This window comes from Sceloporus undulatus, chromosome 7 (genome assembly GCF_019175285.1).
Source record: "Sceloporus undulatus isolate JIND9_A2432 ecotype Alabama chromosome 7, SceUnd_v1.1, whole genome shotgun sequence".
In the NCBI taxonomy this organism is placed as follows: domain Eukaryota; kingdom Metazoa; phylum Chordata; class Lepidosauria; order Squamata; family Phrynosomatidae; genus Sceloporus; species Sceloporus undulatus.
This window is the reverse complement of record NC_056528.1, coordinates 113,116-129,702: the sequence shown is the minus strand read 5'-3', so window position 1 is coordinate 129,702 and position 16,587 is coordinate 113,116. Positions and strand designations below refer to the sequence as shown.

At 60.0% G+C, this 16,587-nt stretch overlaps 3 protein-coding genes across 6 annotated transcripts in view; all 3 read right to left on the bottom strand.

The window, feature by feature from the left end:
• The window catches only part of LOC121936284 (serine/arginine repetitive matrix protein 1-like), a 6,279-nt gene extending 3,249 nt beyond the window's left edge, over positions 1–3,030 (bottom strand). Inside the window, exon 1 of the mRNA XM_042478362.1 lies at positions 418–3,030. Coding sequence (XP_042334296.1) covers positions 418–2,500 — 2,083 coding nt within the window. The 5' untranslated portion in view covers positions 2,501–3,030. The remainder of the gene's footprint in view (positions 1–417) is intronic.
• Positions 1–13,066, bottom strand: part of CROCC (ciliary rootlet coiled-coil, rootletin) — a 26,844-nt gene extending 13,778 nt beyond the window's left edge. For both annotated transcript variants that reach the window (XM_042478355.1, XM_042478356.1), the window contains exons 1-17: positions 12,932–13,066; positions 11,369–11,560; positions 11,158–11,241; positions 10,301–10,398; positions 9,788–9,953; positions 9,430–9,536; positions 8,619–8,846; positions 8,174–8,270; positions 7,942–8,046; positions 7,590–7,829; positions 6,812–7,011; positions 5,825–6,007; positions 5,196–5,340; positions 4,850–4,996; positions 4,056–4,286; positions 3,593–3,786; positions 3,060–3,187 (exon numbers count right to left, since the gene is read on the bottom strand). In XM_042478355.1, the coding sequence (XP_042334289.1) occupies positions 3,060–3,187; positions 3,593–3,786; positions 4,056–4,286; positions 4,850–4,996; positions 5,196–5,340; positions 5,825–6,007; positions 6,812–7,011; positions 7,590–7,829; positions 7,942–8,046; positions 8,174–8,270; positions 8,619–8,846; positions 9,430–9,536; positions 9,788–9,953; positions 10,301–10,398; positions 11,158–11,241; positions 11,369–11,560; positions 12,932–13,066 (2,680 nt within the window). The remainder of the gene's footprint in view (positions 1–3,059; positions 3,188–3,592; positions 3,787–4,055; positions 4,287–4,849; positions 4,997–5,195; positions 5,341–5,824; positions 6,008–6,811; positions 7,012–7,589; positions 7,830–7,941; positions 8,047–8,173; positions 8,271–8,618; positions 8,847–9,429; positions 9,537–9,787; positions 9,954–10,300; positions 10,399–11,157; positions 11,242–11,368; positions 11,561–12,931) is intronic.
• Positions 12,950–16,587, bottom strand: NECAP2 (NECAP endocytosis associated 2). 3 transcript variants are annotated; one of them, XM_042478364.1, is made up of 8 exons: positions 16,300–16,587; positions 16,111–16,211; positions 15,918–16,022; positions 15,745–15,826; positions 15,442–15,550; positions 15,076–15,220; positions 14,825–14,915; positions 14,215–14,413 (listed from the first exon to the last, which is right to left on the bottom strand). In XM_042478364.1, the coding sequence occupies exons 1-8, from the start codon at positions 16,395–16,397 to the stop codon at positions 14,362–14,364; spliced, it is 783 nt and encodes a 260-aa protein (XP_042334298.1). In that variant the 5' UTR covers positions 16,398–16,587; the 3' UTR covers positions 14,215–14,361. The 3 variants fall into 3 exon arrangements, 2 of the variants coding, with proteins under 2 accessions (XP_042334298.1, XP_042334300.1); XM_042478366.1 differs by having other exon boundaries at positions 14,825–14,912; XR_006104945.1 differs by lacking the exons at positions 14,825–14,915; positions 15,076–15,220 and adding an exon at positions 12,950–13,086 and having other exon boundaries at positions 13,184–14,413.

Sequence of the window (16,587 nt, the reverse complement as noted above, 5' to 3'; positions counted from 1 at the left end):
TGTCTGAGGGGGGTGTGGACAGGATAGCTCCAGTTGGTGGGAGCTCTTTAAATTCAAGGGCATAACCCCTACAGACGATGGTGAGGGCCCAAGAATTGGAAGTGATTGCGGCCCAGGTCTTAGAGAAGGGCCTCAGTCTGTCCAGGAAAGAAGGGACAGGAGAAACGACGGAGTACGCTGCGTCCCTTCAGTTTCTTTTCTTGTTTGGGTCCGAATCTTGCCTCCTGTAGTTCTTTTTATACTTGGGCCCCGAACGACGGCCCGAGGAGGAGGAAGACTGGGATGGAAAGCGCTGCCTGGACTGATCCTGGCGCTGGAAAGGTCGGTCTTGCTGATAGGGTCTTTGGCCCTGACCATACCACTGGCGTACCGCAGTGAAGCGCTTGCGAGAAGACGATTGGGGGAAAGAGGACATACCGTGTTTCTTTGCCGCGGTCCTCATTCTGTATTTGAAATTGAGCTTCTCGTCGGTCTCGCGATGGAAGAGGCCGTCCTCATCGAAAGGCATATCCTCGATGGTAGAGCGAGCATTCTGGTTTAAGTCCGAAGACCTTAGCCAGGCGTGTCTGCGAAGTGCTATGGCAGCCGCCATGAATTTTGCAGAACAGTCAGTGGTGTGTCTGGCTGAGGTGATGAGCCATCCTCCAATCGAGTGGGCCTCGTCACGAACCTCCGAAAGGATAGCCTGGGACTCGTCGGGCAAGTCCGGAATAAGAGGGGAGACTTTCTCCATGAGCCACTGGATGTAGGCACCCATGCATGCGTTGTAATTTGCTACCCTCATGCCCAGTGCCGAAGAGAAGTAAGCCTTCTTAGCCAAGGCGTCGATTTTCTTGGCCTCCTTGTCGGAGGGCATCAAGGAGGCCTTCGGGGTGGATGAACGTTGAGAGCCCTCTACGATTGCTGAATTTTGCTTAGGGTGACCAAACAGCCATGATGGATTGGTCGGTGAGATTCTATAGAGGGACGCGACCTTCCTATTGTTGGATGCCGTCGAAGCAGGAGCCTCCCAGGAGCGTCTGGCCAACTTCTCCAATGAGGGAAGGAGGGGTATTGCTGGTGGGGTAGGTAGCCTACCGTGGACTCGTCTCTCGATCGGGTCAGATGCTTCCTCCTCAGTCTGGGAGATCTTAATGTCCAGAGCATTGCTCATTTTAATGACGTGTTCCGCGAAGGTTCGGACGTCGTCGGATGGGGAAACTGCACCGGGCTGGGCAAAGTCCTGGTTGACCGACTGGTAGTCGTCGTCTCGGGACGAGAGTGAGTCACCTCTTGGGCGGTAACGAGCCTGAGAAGATGCCTCTTCGTCTGATTCAAGGTTAACGACCTCCGGATCGGCGATAGCTTCCGCGCGACGGGGTGAAAACGCTGACACCCTGGAGGGTCTAGAAGAGGCTCTCGGCCTGGGCCTCCGGTCTCGGTGCTCGAAGAAGGACTCGACATCCTCCTGAGAGACTAGTCTATAGTACCTGCCGGTCTCAGAGTCATAATAGTAGTCAGGCTCCGGATCTCTGGGTGGAGATGGTGAGACCACCCGACGTGTACGAGTGGGCATCGGAGTGGGTGAGCGGCGCTCATCTCCGGAGCCAGCAGGGGAAGCAGGTTCCAAAAGGAGTTGGGCGGCATCATCAGAAGTGTGACGGAAGGTGGGTAAAGGCCGGGACCCCAAAGCCAAATCGAGGGGACGGTCCGAACGGCTGGTACTGGTGTCATGAGTTTTGGAGGTCGAGCTTTTCGCCCTTTTGGACGCCAAGCGTGGATCTGAAGGACGGGAGTCGGTGTCCGACGGTCTGCGGTCGGTATCCGAGCGCCTGTGGACGATATCTGAACGGACTTGGGGAGAGCCCTCCTGGTCACGTTCCAAAGAACGGCGTCGTTTTGACGCATGATGGTCGCCATCTAAAGAGGAAGAACAGGGTCTCTTAGATGAAGTAGAGGTTCCCGTCTGTGTCGGAGACTTGTCCCCTGCCGGAGACGTCAGGGTCTTGGTAGACGACGGCCTCGAAGTGGAACCCGACTTCGAAATGGAGGAAGTGGGTGCCTTCAGGACAGAGGACTTCGAGGCAGAACCCTTATGGGCGCTCGAGTCCTTGTCGACTTCCCGGCTCTCCTTGGGGGCCTTCTTATGTTTGTCCTTTTTATCTTTCTTCGGGGGCCGGGAGACCTCTTCAGATGGGCCCTGGGGCTCAGATGGGACCTCCATAGCGCGGGTCGCCAATGGTGACTGAGTTGGAGCCTCCGTGAGGGTGGGTAGGGGGGTCGCGGTAAAAGACGAAGCTCCTACAGAAGACATTGCCCCCGAGGTGAAGACCTTGGTGTAAATCGCGGCCTTCAATCTGGTCTCTCGATTTTTCCTCGCCTGGGGGGTTAGGGACTTGCACAAGGCGCAAGAAGCCAGGACGTGAGTCTCCCCTAGACAAAAAAGGCAGGCTGAATGGGGATCCTGGCCGGGAATCTTACCCCCACAAACGGAGCACTTTTTAAAAGGCACCGATGGCATGATCTGAAGATTGAAGTCAGACGGTCTGGTTGGCAGCGAGCCAGGAAGAAGAAACCGAGGGTTAGAGACAAATCGCGAGGTCAGAAACAGTCCAGGGTCTAAGCCAAATCAGTTTAAGGGCAAGCCAGAGAAGAGTCAAAAGAACAGTCCGAGTCAATTTTCCAGTGATTCCTATACTGAGACAGAGAGCGAAGTTCCTACTGGCAGCTAACGCGGCGGAAAAAAGGAACTGGGGAAAAGAGCGGGAACGGAGGTTTTATAGGGGATGGGCGGGATTACCACCAAAAAGTTTCTACATGTTGCAAAGTGTACTTTGCCTAGTGATTCCAGAAGTTTCCGAAGGCACTGCGCAGGCGCAGTACAACCCATTTGTATGATTCGCAAAGACCACGAAGAAGAAGTTGGATGTACAGGACAGAAGCCCCTCAGGGACAAATCTGCGCACAGAATCTTACAAGCCCAGTGTCTTAGAGAGGCCACAAAGCCTGAACCGGCCAAAAGACAGGGAGCGGTGAATGAAAGGAACCAAAGGAAGACTCCTGGTTCCTGCCCCAAGCACCTTGCAAAGTCTCCTTGGCCAGAAGCAGGGCCTGGCTGTCGCCTTCCAGCTGCTCCTTCCGGGAGTCCAGCTGGGCCAGATGTTGCTGGATCTCAAAGAAGGTTGTCTCCAGGGTGTCCTTCTCAGACCTGGACAGAGGGAGGAACATCAAGTGAGATATTATTTGGTGAAAGTGCTTTGATTTTCTATGCTAACTACTGCCCTCATGTTTGAATTGCAGGGAAAGACAGGCAAACCTTTTTCACAACCAAGTTTTTGATAGTAAAGCCCATTCTGTGTCTCCCAGAAACTGAGAGCCAACCCCTGCCACGCCCCAAACTGCCACACAACACACACACACACACAAGTGCTCTTGAGATCTGTTTGCAAACACTACGGCTGCACCTGGGTTACCCTCTCGAGGCTGGGATTGGTGAAGGAAAGCTGCCCAGTGTGCAGACAGACTGGCCTGACTGCTCAGTGGGCATACTCACCCTGCCTGCCAGCCCCTGGGCCTTCAGGGGCATCAAGCCACCCCTGCCCCACACGCCCACCTGAGACCAGCCATCTCCTCTGCCAAGCCTCGGTTCTCCCGCTCTGAGGCTGCCAGCTGCACCACCAGGCTGGCCTTCTCCTTCATCAGCGCCTCCTTTTCCTTGCCCATGCGCAGCATGGCCTCACTATGGCGCTCCAGCTCCCGGCGCACCTGGCCCAGCTCCTGAGTGGCTGTGCTCCTCTGGCGGGACGCCTGCCGAAGGTAAAGGAGCAGAACATAAGGGAAGAGAAGAGGAAAGTAGGAAAGCAAGAGAGTAACTGCCATGTCTCCCTAGCCCTCGCAGCTTTTCTCAGCACCTCTGGCCCAGAGAGGCCCTTGGGCCCACAGCCAGCCAGGAGCTCTGAAGCCCAACTGAACCCCACCCACAAAGCTTTGGCCATTGCTTTCCTCCTGAAGGCTACCATCCCTCCTGGGGCCTCCTCCCCTCGCCTCCCCTCCAGCCCCTCCCGCAGGAGACCTACCTGCCCCAGCTGCTCCTGGAGCTGTTCCCGTTCCTTCTGCAGTGCCACCAGCTCCTGGCCCAGCGCCTCCCGGCTCTGCTCCACAGCCTGCAGGGAGTGGCCCAGCCCCTGGCGCTCTGTGGCCAGGTCCAGCTTCTCCTGCTCCAGCCGCACCAGTTCAGCGCGGATAGTGGCCTTCTCCTGCTCTGCCTCCTCCTTCTTCCCCAGGAGGGCGGCCTTCTCCTCTTCCAGCTGGGAAGGCAAGGCATGGCAAGTCTCGGGGTGCGGAAGGGGAGCCCTCCTCCAATCCCACTGCTTTTCCTTCAGGATATTCTACAGACAGGCTTTTGTCTTATCCAAGTCAACACTATGCTATGCTTTGGTCAGAAAAGCCACACAACACCCATCCCAAAAATCCAGCCACACAAGTCTGCAGTAAGCCTCCTCTTCCCTTCAAGGACAGGAATGGGTTGTGCAGTTATGAAGCCCTGCAAATGCATTTCCTGCCCTGGCATCATTTCATCTGCCTTTGTTCATCCCACACCAAAGCCCTCAGGCAGGAGGAGGCTTTTAAGGAGAGGCTGGGTGCCCACCTAGTTGGGTGCTTTAAGCGGTGGTGAAGAGGTCATGGGCTGCTGGCCCCAGAGATCTCCCTTCCAGACTGACAATTCTACAGGGTCCTTTCCCTGGGGGCCCAGGGAGCCCCTCGGGGAACTTTGGGAGGTTTACACAATCCTGAGGGTGAAGGGCTTGTGCTGTAGCTTCCAAGAGGCCTGCCATTCTCTATGCCACCCTCCCAAATTCCTGGCCCTCACCTGGACAATGATCCGGTTGAGCTCTGTCTTGTCTTGTGCCAGCCCCTCATTGAGGGCGCTCATCTTGGTGAGGGAGTCGTGCATCGAGGCCTCCTCAGCTGTCAGCCGGCTCAGAGCCAGTTGAAGCTCATTCCGGTTTGCCTCTGCCTGGTCAGGAAATTCAAGGGAGAGGGTCAGGTCTGCCCAGACAGAGGGAGGCCTTCTTCCCAGGTTGGGGCCAGTAGCCAAGCCCTTGACAGGACTGAAGTGCCTCTGACTGAAGGCGACACCCTGCAGGAGAGGGAAGGCCTCCCCAGGGGCCCTGGGGCCCACTCCCATTTCCCACCCCAAGAGGCAGCTGGCTTGCCTTGGCCAGGGCTCCTGCCACCTCAGCCTTCTCATTCTCCAAGACCTCCTTCTCCAGGACAGCCTGGCTCAGGGCCTCCTTCACCAGCACAAGCTCCTTCTTGAGGCTGGACCTCTTGCCCTCCAGTTGCTCGAGATGTCTGTGACTGAGAGACAGAGGAGGAGGGAAGGAGGCAGGGTGGGCGCCGGGTCACTCCTGCCTTAGACTGACTCCACAGAGTCAGAGGAAGCCTATGAGCCCAGAAACAAAAGGCACAGGACCAGCAAAGCAGCCTCTTCCAAGTGTTGTAAGAAGACTTTTGTGTCTGAGGCTGCAGCTACCCTCTTTCTACTTCTCTCCTATTCCTCCTCAGGATGAAATGGACTGACGTGAGGATCCACAGAGATGCAGAGTGAGGCTCCAGTCTGCAGCCAGGCCCCAGACCCACAGACCTGGGGCTGTCTTTGCCCTCCCACCTGGCTCCCCCATGCCTCTGCCTACCCACAGGGCACCAAGTCCAGCCCAGGACATTCGCCTGCCCTGGCAGCTAAGATCTGTTGGCAGAGTCCAGACGCAGCATGGGAGGCTTCCTCGCAAGACACACAGCCATCCCTTTGTGCCCAGCACCCCCAAACCAGACACTGCCCCACCTGTGTTCCACCTCCTTCTGGGCTCTCTCCTGCTCCTTCAAGAGGTCCTCCTTCTCCTCCTCGAGGGCCTGGCGCTGGCGCTGAAGATCGCTGTTAACCACCTGCAGCCGCTCATTCTCCTGGTGCAGACCCCCCAGTTTCTCTTGTGTGGCTTGCAGGTTCCTCTCCAGAGAGGCCTTCTCACTAACACGGGGGGGGGGGGGGACACATGGGGAGGAGGACACTGAAGCCACGCAGGAACCCAGGGCAAGGGCACTGCTCCCGCTGCACCCCCTCACCAGCCCCAATGTGGCCCTCCCAAAATAAGTGCACCCCACCCCATCCCAGGGAACCCCCATCCTCCCCCCAGGGAAGACAGAGAAGCTTAGGTTCAAAGAACAGCAGGGATCACCCTCCCCTCCTGCAAGAATCTCAAGGGACTTCTGGGAGCCTCATTCCTTTTTCTCCCAGCAAGGTAGGCTAGTTGATGTCAGAAGAACCAGCCTGAAGCCAGGCTGGGACTGTCAGGAACATGGGGCTGTTCTGAGCCCAGGTTTCTCATGGACCAAACCAGCCCCCTGTAGCCACTGGGCTCTCGCTCCCTCACTCAGGATTTCACTTCAGTCTAAGGAATCACTGGCTGCCATAGAGATGCTGGGTCTCTCTGGGCAGTGTTGGGTGCCCTGGGAAAAGAGCCGGGAGAAGGAGATCTGGCAATGTATGCAACTAGCAGGAGCCCCCCTGCCCTGCCCTGCCCTGCTCCACCTTGGGCCTCTTCCTGAGCTGCTCTGCGTCATCCTCTGAAACAGCAGAGGAGCAAACCCAGAGCAGCGACTCCAGCAGCCCCTCTCTTGGCCTCTCAGGTCCTGGGCATTCTGACATCTGGATGAATACATACAGACACACATACAGAGCTAAGACAGCCCCTCTCCGCTCTTCCAGCACCAAGGGCAGAGAACTGTCCTCCCTGCTTCCTGTCCTTGTTGGGTCAAGAGCCAGACTGTTCACCTGCCCAGAAGCTCTGCTAAGGAGCGCAGCCGGCAGGCCTCATGGCCAGCCTCCTCCTTGGCCTGGCCCAGGCCTTCCAGGTCGTCCATCAGCTGCTGGATCTTCCGCTCGAGGGACCACCGTTCACTGTCGCTATCTGCCAGTTGCCTCTTCAGGGATGAGAGCAGATTTTGGGCAGCCTCGTATTTCCCTTGGAGATCCTGGGGAGAAGAAACAGATATTGAGATCCAGATGAGATCCTTGCCTTATCTTTACATTCACATGTTCCCCTCAGACGTACATGCACACAAAGAAGCAGAACAAAACGTACAGATCAAAGAAACAAGTTTCCATGTATTTGGATGGAGAAGTGAAAGTTCAGAGTCACACACAGTATGTGCAATTTCACAGAAGCTCTGAGTTCAGCCCCTTTGGGAGTCGCAACTTGCTTTTTCTTCCCTCTCACTTCTAAAACAGGTTCCTAGTCCTCCTGGCTACAAAGACACATAGAACAAGAACGCTGCCTAGAGATGCTACAGAAGCACTCAGCACTTTCCCAGAGGGGAAAATTGGGTCCTCCCATCTAGATCCCAGCTGGAAGCCCAAAGGGAGCCCTGGGGAGGAGATTCACGGAACTGAGCCGTATTCCTCCTCCTCCTCGTCGGGAGAAAAGGGCTTCAACCTCTGAAGGGCAGAGAGGGAGACAGAGGGTCACCTCACCCTGAGAGCATCCTATAGATAAGCCCTGCACCTTCTTCCAGGGAGTCATCCATCATGCAAGCAGAGGGACCCTCCTCACCTGAAGCTGCAGCTGTCGCTTATGCAGAGCTGACTGCACCACCACCAGCACAGAGTCTGCCGGGAAGACTGGGGAGAGGCAGCGCCGGGGGGATGAGCTGCGTCGAGGGGAAGAGCGTCGCAGTGGCGAGGGTGTCCGAAGGCTGGAGGACAAGCCCCGCAGGCTGAGACCAGTGGCCTCGCTGTCTGAGGCCTCTGTGGACAGGAGGTGGATGGCACTGTCTGCGTCAGAGATCACAGCCTGCGGGAGGAAGCAAAGGGGGACTATACAAAGAAGGGGGCAGCCAGCCCCCAAGTCCACCCCCTGGAAGCCAGGCCAGGTGGGAACACCCCCCCTTCCCTGCCAGCCCTACCTGGGCAAGGTCACGGAGCGTCTGCTGAAGCATCTCAGACTCTGTCCGCAGGGCCTCAACCTCCTCTGCCTCGGCCGCCGCCTGTTCCAGAGCACGAGAGGCTTCCTTGAAGGAGGTGAGCAACATTAGCTGGGCTCTTGTGTCAACTCTGGAGAACTTCTGCTGGAGTCCCTCCCGTCTTTGCACTAGACTGCCCAGCGGTGCTTCCCCAGCCCCACTGCCAACCCCTTACCAAGGTCTCCAGCTTCTGGGTCAGCATCTCAATGGTGTGAGCCTTCTCCGAGTTCTGGTCCTTCATGCGCTCCAAATTGGATGTGAGCTCCCCAATCCTGAAGCCAGGAGACAAAACAGGAGCCACCTTTGATTCTGCCTGGCTTTTGTGGCCTGCCCTGTATGAGTCGAGCTGACTGGCAGGAACCTTGCTGCCCCAAGCATCAAGCAGGGGAGCCAGCCCAGAAACACCACCAGGAAGGTGGTGCTGCCAGGAAGGACCAGAGCTGCAGGGCTCCCAGGGCTCCCCCTTTCCCATAGGGTGCTAAGTGGCGCCTCCACCAGTGGGCTCCCAGATGGGATGCTCCCCCATCCCAGGCCCTCAAAAACAGAGGGGCTGCTGGGGGAGACTCTGTCCCAAGGAGCGGCCCGTCACCTGCCCGGCCTGGCCCCCCTGCACACCCCACCTGCTGCTCAGTTCGGCCTTCTCCAGGTCGCACCGGACCTGCAGCTGAATCATGTCATGGACTTTGTCCTTCAGTTGCTCCTCCAGTTGGGCCGTTAACCGCTCCTGCTTCTCCAGGGCCGCGCAGGCACTGCTTTCTGACAGCCGCAGGTTGCTGCTCAGGTTGAGGCAGGCGGCGTGTGCCATGCGGCCCGACTGGGAGAGCTCATGCCTCAGCTCAGAGAGGTCCCTGCAGGGAAGGAGTGGGATGGAGGGAGGCCACCTCACAGGCAGGCAGCACAGACCTCATATAGCCACTGGCTGCCAGGAAGGCCCAGGGGAAGGGGGAGGTGTTCGTTGGTTGGCCCTAGGCAGCCATGGCCATTTCTGCCCACCAAGCACACAGTCTCCTAAGATGGACTCCCAGACCAGAAATAAAGCTGTTGGGCTTCAGCCTCGCATGGCAGTAGGGAGGTCTAAAAAGTGCAGGTGATGGGTTGGGAGTAGGCAGGGGTTGGGTGCCAAGACCAGCTCTGACTGTTTGCAGAAGAGAAAAACGTACAAAATATTTGTCTGTCGTTTGTGTGGTTCACACCATTTTTGTGAAAAACAAGGAGCCAGGAGCATCTTAGGCAAGCAGGACTTTGGCATGTGAATAATGGAAATGGTGGAGTGTGCGGGGTCTTGATTAGCAGAGTTTGGGAGTCCCCTCGAACCCTTTTGGCACAATTCTGCACACTTCTCCACAGGGGCTGCTCTCATGGAACCAAGTGTGCCACCCTAAAGCCAGCCGTAGCCAGCCATGGGGAGACAGACTCTCACTAAGCACTGACCTCTCCGTCAGGGTCTTCATTTCGCTGACATGCCTCCGGAAGCCCATCACTTGCCGCCAGAGGGTGAGCAGGCGGCTGTGCTCATGGCTAAAGTAGCTGTTGAACGACTAGAGGGAGACAGAAAGAGAACGAGGTTGCAGACTTCCCAGAGAGCCAGAGGGGCCCTGAAAGAGCGGCGGTCCCCATGCCCATCTCCACTGGTCGCTGCTGTGGAGCTTTTCAGAAGACCCAGCCTGTTTCCCCAGAGGGACTGGGAGGACAAGCAAGACAAGTCTCTCCCCCCCGCAACATGGGACGCCTCCTCCCCACTCCAAAGCCACAGCCCACCCCCAACACTGGATCCTCATGTGGCCCAGACCTCCTCCTCCCGCCTCCACTCTGCCTCACGCTGCTCCAGCTCGTCCCGGGCTTTCGTCCAGTCTGTCGTCAACTTCCGGATGTCCTCACTCAGAGCTTGGTTGGCCGTATTGGCCTGGTCCAGCTGCTCCCTCAGCATGGCATTGACCTGGGCGAGGCTGGCGCTCCTGAAGGCACAGGGGCAAAGAGTCAACAGGCACCACGAGAGACAGCAGGGCAGAAGAAGGAAAAGAGCAGCAGGAGAAGCATTTATCCTGCTCAGGCACTGGGCAACTGAGACCTACCAGGAGGCCTGCCTGGCTTTGCATAATAAAAACTCATAAAGGTGCGAGTATTGGGGGCATGGGCAGGAAGAGTCCCACAGGTTCCCAAATGGGCAATCATGGGACAAATGTGGGCCTGTGGCTGGGAAAGGGGAGCCGTTCTGAGCAGGGGAGACAAAGGACAGGAGGCTCCATTCACTTCCTCCCACCCCAGCGGTCTCTACAAAGGCCCCCCATCTCCCCACAGTCACCGTTGCTGCTCTTCCTCCAGCCGGATGAGGGCGTTCTCCAGGTCATTGCTGTGCTCCTCATCGCAGCGCAGGCGGGACTCAGTCAGGTCCAAGTGGCTCTGAGAGGCAGGAGTAAGAAAGGGTAGGGGGTCAAGCACACCCAAAGCTGGCCCTGGAGAGCACTGCAGCAGAAATGGCAAAGACGCAGCACCAAGCAGAGATCCAGAGGGCATCACTGGCGCCTGGGCTTCCTCTTGCCTCCCAGCCAAAAAACTCAGAAGGATTCCTGAACATGTACAGAGGGGCTTTCTCTTCCACATTGTTCTAACATCTGACATCACCGTTTGGCAGGCAAACAATTTCCCCAAAGGCTTCAAAAACAGCAGGGCTGACTCCATCCCTCCCCACTGCAAAAGGGTTCCATTGGAGATGTGCTTAGGCTTAACGGCCCAGGATACTTAAAAGGAAGCCATAGGAGCCAAGCTACCAGCTGCTCCTTCCTCATATAGATGCTGGTTCTAATTCGTAGCCTCACTTGGGGGGGGGGGGGACTGAAAGTTTTCCAACCCATCTGAGGATAGAAGCATCACAGATAAGGTTCAGATGCCTGTTCAATAAACTAAATCTGAGGCGAATCGTGTCTATGACTAAAGCAAAAGAAAGTGCTATGAAGCCAGAGTGACCAGAATTCCCCATCAAAGAGGGCTGGGGGCTGTCACTTCCTCCCTGCTGACCACCCCATTCATTCCCACCAGCAGTGAAGATGCCACAGAGGAGAGCCCCACTTGGCTGGACAGTGCAACCCTCAGGCACGCACACACACATACATGCTCACACGCACATAAGTAACCATGCACCACAGTGTGGAGCTCACTCACCACCAGCTGCTGCTGCTCCAGCTCTGTGGATTTCTCCAGCAACTGCTGCTCCTGCTCCCCACACTTTTTCTTATACTGGAGAACCTGCGAGGGAGCAATGGTGACTACTGCAAGGCTGGCAAATAGCTGGCCCCACTCCCTAACCTCCCCCAGCCCCACAGAGGCCTCCTCCGGCTGCTTGCGCCAGGGCCAGGCCAGGCCAGGGGCTCACCTTGGCCTGCAGCTTCTGCACCAGCTGGGCCTGGCGCTGCTGCCCCTCTTGGTAGGCCTGGAGCTTCCGCTTGTAGGCTGCCTGCTCCTCATCCAGCCGCCGGCGCAGGTCAATGTTCTGCTGGGCCAGGCTCTTGTTTTCCAAGGCCTCCCGCTCGCGCTCGCCGGTCTCCAGGTGCAGCGTCTGCTCCAGCTGAAGGGAGAAAAAGGGAGCTGTGAATGGGAGGACTGTTTTGCCGAGGGAAGGGCCTTTTGTGGGGGAGGCTACAGCCAGAAGGACACCCCCTACACACAGGAAGGCTGTGCATGGAAACTGATCAGCCCCTGACAAAGCCTCCCTCTCCAGAGGCAGTCTACAGCTGCAAAAAAGCAACATGGAAGTATGGCCACCCCTGGATATGCATGAGCGTCTCTGAGGGTGGGGAGGACAAGGAAGATGTAACCCCCAGCCTCATCCAGCCGAATAGCACCCTCCATCCACAGGGCAGGGCAACAACAGCCACTGCCCCCTTGCAGGGACCCCAATCCCCCTCCTCCCTACCATTGCCTGGCATCTCGACAGCAAAACGGATACAAGACCTTGCATTACATGGGCAAAGTTTGGCCTTTCCCTGGCAACGGCTCCCTGGCAACCTGCAGCCCTTTTAAATTCTTGGTGGTTGCCATGGTCACCAGAGGTCCAAGAGACTGACCCCCCATCAGGCTTTGCAAAGGAGATGATGGCTCTGCCCAGAAACCCACATGTGAGCACACACACACACACACACACCCCACTGTGCCCCACATTGGCCAGAGTGGAAATCCCAGGCAGCCTTTCTGCGGGAGAGACTGGAATTTGGGGCCCGTGGGCCAAAGACCCCTTCCCTCCTTCCTTCCTCTCTCCCTCCATGGGCCCCATTTGCTGGGAGCTCTGAGTACCTTGAGGAGGAGGAGGAGGAGGAGGACCACAGGGACTGCAAGCACACTTTCCCCCCAAGGTCCAATTGACTCACTCTCACAGCAAGACAAGCAGATTTAAAGGACCGATGTGAAAACACCCCAAACCCCTACAGCCCACACAGGTCCATTCCAGGGCGCTGTGGGCTTTTCTGACCTGGTGAGGATTCTGGACGCTTCCCAGGAGAAAGGAGGTGCCAGGCGGACAGCTCCCCACAGGCCCTGGCCCCATTTGGCCCAGCAGGCGGGTCCAGGCAGAGCAAAGGCCTTGGGCCAGAGGGAGAGAGAAGGCCCTCCTCACCCACAAGCCCACTGCCCCAACCCTGGGCAAGGCCTCCTCAGGCAAGGCAGCTGGGCTTACTGGGCAACGTGTGGGAAAGAGGGGCCAGGCAAGAGAAGGGCCCCCCAAGGCCTGCTCTGGGCCCCTCCAGCCCCCGCCTTCCATTTGGGGGCCCCACAAGAGGGAGAATGCAAGACCCTCAGGAAAGGCGTTTCTTCCGCACCCGGGGCCATGCTCTGCAGCTGCTCCCCAAGTGACTTTGGACGAGGGCACGCAGCAGGGCCCCCTTCCTCCTCCTCCTCCGAGGCCCCATCTCTGGCCTGAAGCAAGGCCCCCCTGGGCACCCACCCTCTCGCTGATGGCGTTGTACTTGATGGCCAGTTCGTCGCGCTCGGCCCGGCTCTGGGCCAGCAGGTCCTCCACCCGGGAAAGCTCCTGCTGCAGGATGCGGTTCTCCTCCTGGACCGACAGCAGGGAGGCCATCTTGCCCCGCGGAGAGGGCCCTGCGGGAAGGACAGAGCAGAGGCCGATCACGGAAGGCCCTGCCTGAGGAGGCCTTCTCCCCCACCCAGGCCCAGCCTCCCCCCCCCCCCGGCAAACCTGGGCAGCCGGACCCCAACAGGTTCCTGGCCACGATCTCCCGGATGCGGGCGGGGAGCTGGGCAGCGGAGGGGTGCCCTAGGCCTTGGGGTCCCCCGAGGGAGAGGAGGCCCTTCCCTTCCTCCAGCGCCTGCAGGGGAGGCAAGGCGAGGCAAGGCAAGGGGGCGCCTGAGAGGGGCAGCGGAGGGGCCTGTCCTGCGCCCCCCCAAACCGCCTCCAGAGGGACCCACTCGGCAGAAGGCAGAGAGATCGGCCCCGGCGGCGGCAGCAGCAGCAGGAGGGCGCCTCTGAGCCAGGGGCCCCGAGGGAGGGAGGACTGGCCCTCGGAGGAGGGAGAGGCCGGCCGAGGGACCTGGGCGAGGGCCTCCGAGGGGGGCTCCGGGGCTCCGCTCCTCGGCGGAGGCTTTTCCCGCTCCAGGTCCGATCGCTCGCCGGAAGGGGACGGGGAGTGGGCGGGGCCACCCCGGGACCCTCCCCCACCGGAGACCCCTCCCTCCCTCCCTCTCCCCCGGGGAGCCTCCGAAGCCGGTCCCGCCGCCAGGAAAGAGGGGCCCCGGCTGCCTCCCTCTCCTCCTCTTCCCCGGCTGTCTGGCTGCCTCTTCCCCGGTTGCTAGGACGCCCCTCGGTGGCTGGAGGGAGGCCGGGCGGGGCTCCGCGTCCTCCTCCTCTTCGCCGGAGTAGGCGGCGCTCCAGCCGGGGATCCCGCCTCCCTCCCTCCCTCCCTCCTCCCGGGTGAATGAAAGCGCGGAGGCTCCGGAGCTGGTTTCCAAGGCAAAGTTTAATCAGGACAACACAAAATACAAAAGCCAGGGAGCGGCGCCGGGAGAAAGAGGGGCCCCCAGCAGCCTCCTCTTCCCGGGAGGAGGAGGAGCAGGGCCCCCCAAAAGGCACTTGGGCCCCAGACTCGCAGGCAGAGAGGGAGACCTGGCCGGGGCAGCCCTTCCCAAAAGGCACAAAGGGAGGGAAGCACAAGACGAAGCGGGAAGAGCCCCGCTGTTGCTGCTGCTGCTGCTGCCCCTTCGGCCTGCCTGCCTGCTTTCCTGAGCACCACAAAAGGCAGAGCACCCCCAAAAGGGTCTGCTGGGAGGGGTCCGGAAGGGGGCTGCCACAGGCAAGGGCAGGGCGGCCTCTTCGGTCCAAACCAGGGAACGAGGGCCCTTGAGGGGGCTGCGCCTGCCTCAGAACTGGACCCAGCCCGAGTCTTGCGGCGGCGCCTGGCCCGAGAGAGACCTGCATGGAAGCAGAGAGAGAGAGAGAGAAGGGGGGACACATAAGGAAGGCCAGATACAAAAGAGAGAAGCAGCCGGTGCCTTTCCCGCTTCCTCTGCGATGGAACACCTGCCTCCAGCAGAGCCTGGCGCTCCCTCCTCACGCCAACAGATGGCCTCTCGCTGGCCTTTGCCAGCTTCCCCTTCCCCAGAGAGAGAGGAAGAAACGCACACACGAAACGTGCCCCACGCGGTGGTTGGGGAGGCTGGCTCTGGCTGCCAAGAAGGAGCCCTGCTGTTCTGTGCCCCTGTTTGTAGCTATAAGGACTAGCAACCTAATTTATGGAGAAAAGGGGGGGGGGCTTTACCCAGGCTGCAAGCTGTGCCCACCCCTCAACGGGCAAAAATGAAAGGCAAGGGGGGGAGCCCTTACCCAGAAGCTTTGGCAAAATCTCCCCAGATATCAGCAGCGGCTTCTGCTGTGGAACTCTGAGACTGTGGTGGCCAAGAGGCGGAGGCATCTGCTGGCAAAGAGAGAAGGGGACAGCACTGGCCAAACGCCCCACAAAAGGGGACAGGGCAAGCCAGGAAGACCCCCGCCAAGGGCTGCTCCCAAGGGAAGCGCCTAACCCCAGTGACCCACCCAGAGGCTCTCCTGAGGAGCCCAGCCGCCTGCTCACCCACCTGCTTGGGAGGCCCCTGCCGAAGGGCCCAGCAGGGGGCTGGCCTTGCTTCCTGGAGGGGGTGGGAGGAGGCTGGGGGCCCCAGGGGCCCCTCCTGCTGCTGCGTGCGTCCTGCTCCCTGCGGAGCCCTCTTTCCTCTTCACGTTCTGGAAGGGAAGAGAAGGGCCTTCAAGGCACAGCCGGCCACCCCCTCCCCTCGCCCCTTTGCAGCGCCCACAGAGGCTCCTGCGTCTTCCTCCAGGCTCTAACCCCAGTGGCCCTGGGGCCTCTCTCCCTCGTCTTCAGGGCACCGTTCCCCTCCATCCTCCTTCCTGGCAGCAGCCAGCTCAGTGCTGGGCCTCCCTTCCTGGCCTGACAAGCCACTCACCGCAATGCTGAGCTTGATGGTCTGCCCTTCTTTGAAGCCCAGGTCCAGCTTAGGCCCTTGGTGCGGATCCTGGGCCTCCTTGTCCAGCTCCCTCTGCTGCTTGACCCACCTGAGGAGGAGGAGGAGGAGGAGGAGGAGGAGGAGAGCATGGAGGCACCGCAGGGGAAGGCAAGGAAGGAGGCCAGCCCCCAGCCCTGGCCCTGGCCGCCTATAGATAGGCGGCGAGAAAGCCAGCGGCCTTCCAGAAGCCCTCCTCGGGAGGCTGAGCCAAGGAAGAAGGGCCTGCCAAGGGGAGCCGCTCACTTGAAATGGTCCTGCAGCGCCACGTTGAAGTCGAAGGCGTCCCCTCGGTCCACGAAGCCCACTCCCACGAAGGCCCTGCGCCCTGCCGGGGGAGAAAGAGCAGGAGGGCCGAGGCTGCAGGGAGGCCCTCCTCGGCCCCGGCCCGCCCGCCCGCCCTGGCTCCGGGCGCCTACCGTCGCCGTCCTCGACCCGCAGGACGAAGTAGCGGCTGGAGTCCTGGACGCCCTCCAGGGCAGCGCTGGGGAACTGCTCCAGGGGCGCCTGGGCGAAGAGCTCTCCTGGGGAGGGAGGCAGGGTCAGCCCGGGCCCGAGGGCTCCCTCGCCGGCGCCTGCCTCCGCCTCCTCCTCCTCCTCCTCCGCGGTCACCTGAGCGCCGGTCCTCCAGCTTGACGAAGGCCAGGCTGCCTTTGGCCGTCACGCGCATCCGCCCGCTCCACGCCGGCTGCTCCAGGTGCCACTCGGCCGCCCTGCCGCCACAACGGAGCCGTCACCGAACGGGCCCTTCCCGACCCCCCTCCCTCCCAGGCCCCGCAGACCCCGGCGGCCGCGCCTCACCGGTAGCCCCGGTTGGAGGCCCGCGGGGGCACCCGGTACACGTGCACCTCCGGTTTCACGCACAGCACCGACTCCGGCTCTTCCTCCGCCGCCGCCATCGCCACAACCCGGAAATACGGGGCTCCGGCTCCGCTCGCAACTGCGCACGCGCGGGCCTCGCTCTCCGGAGCAGGAAGGAGAGCGCGCCTTTTGATCGTCTCCCTCGGCCGGAAGTGTCGTCATGGCGACGGACAGGAGTCCCACCGCTCCGGCGGCGGCGGCGGCAGGGAAGGCTCTGCGGCCAAAAGG

Bases quoted from the DNA above. Each gene is read 5' to 3' on its own strand.
- NECAP2 (XM_042478364.1), bottom strand. From the start codon at position 16,397: ATGGCGGCGGCGGAGGAAGAGCCGGAGTCGGTGCTGTGCGTGAAACCG. The intron at 15,221-15,441 runs GTGAGTGGCTTG...CTTCCCTTCCAG, and splicing joins CCATCAAGCTCAGCATTGCG to AACGTGAAGAGGAAAGAGGG. The intron at 14,414-14,824 runs GTAAGGGCTCCC...GCTTCCATGCAG, and splicing joins GATTTTGCCAAAGCTTCTGG to GTCTCTCTCGGGCCAGGCGC.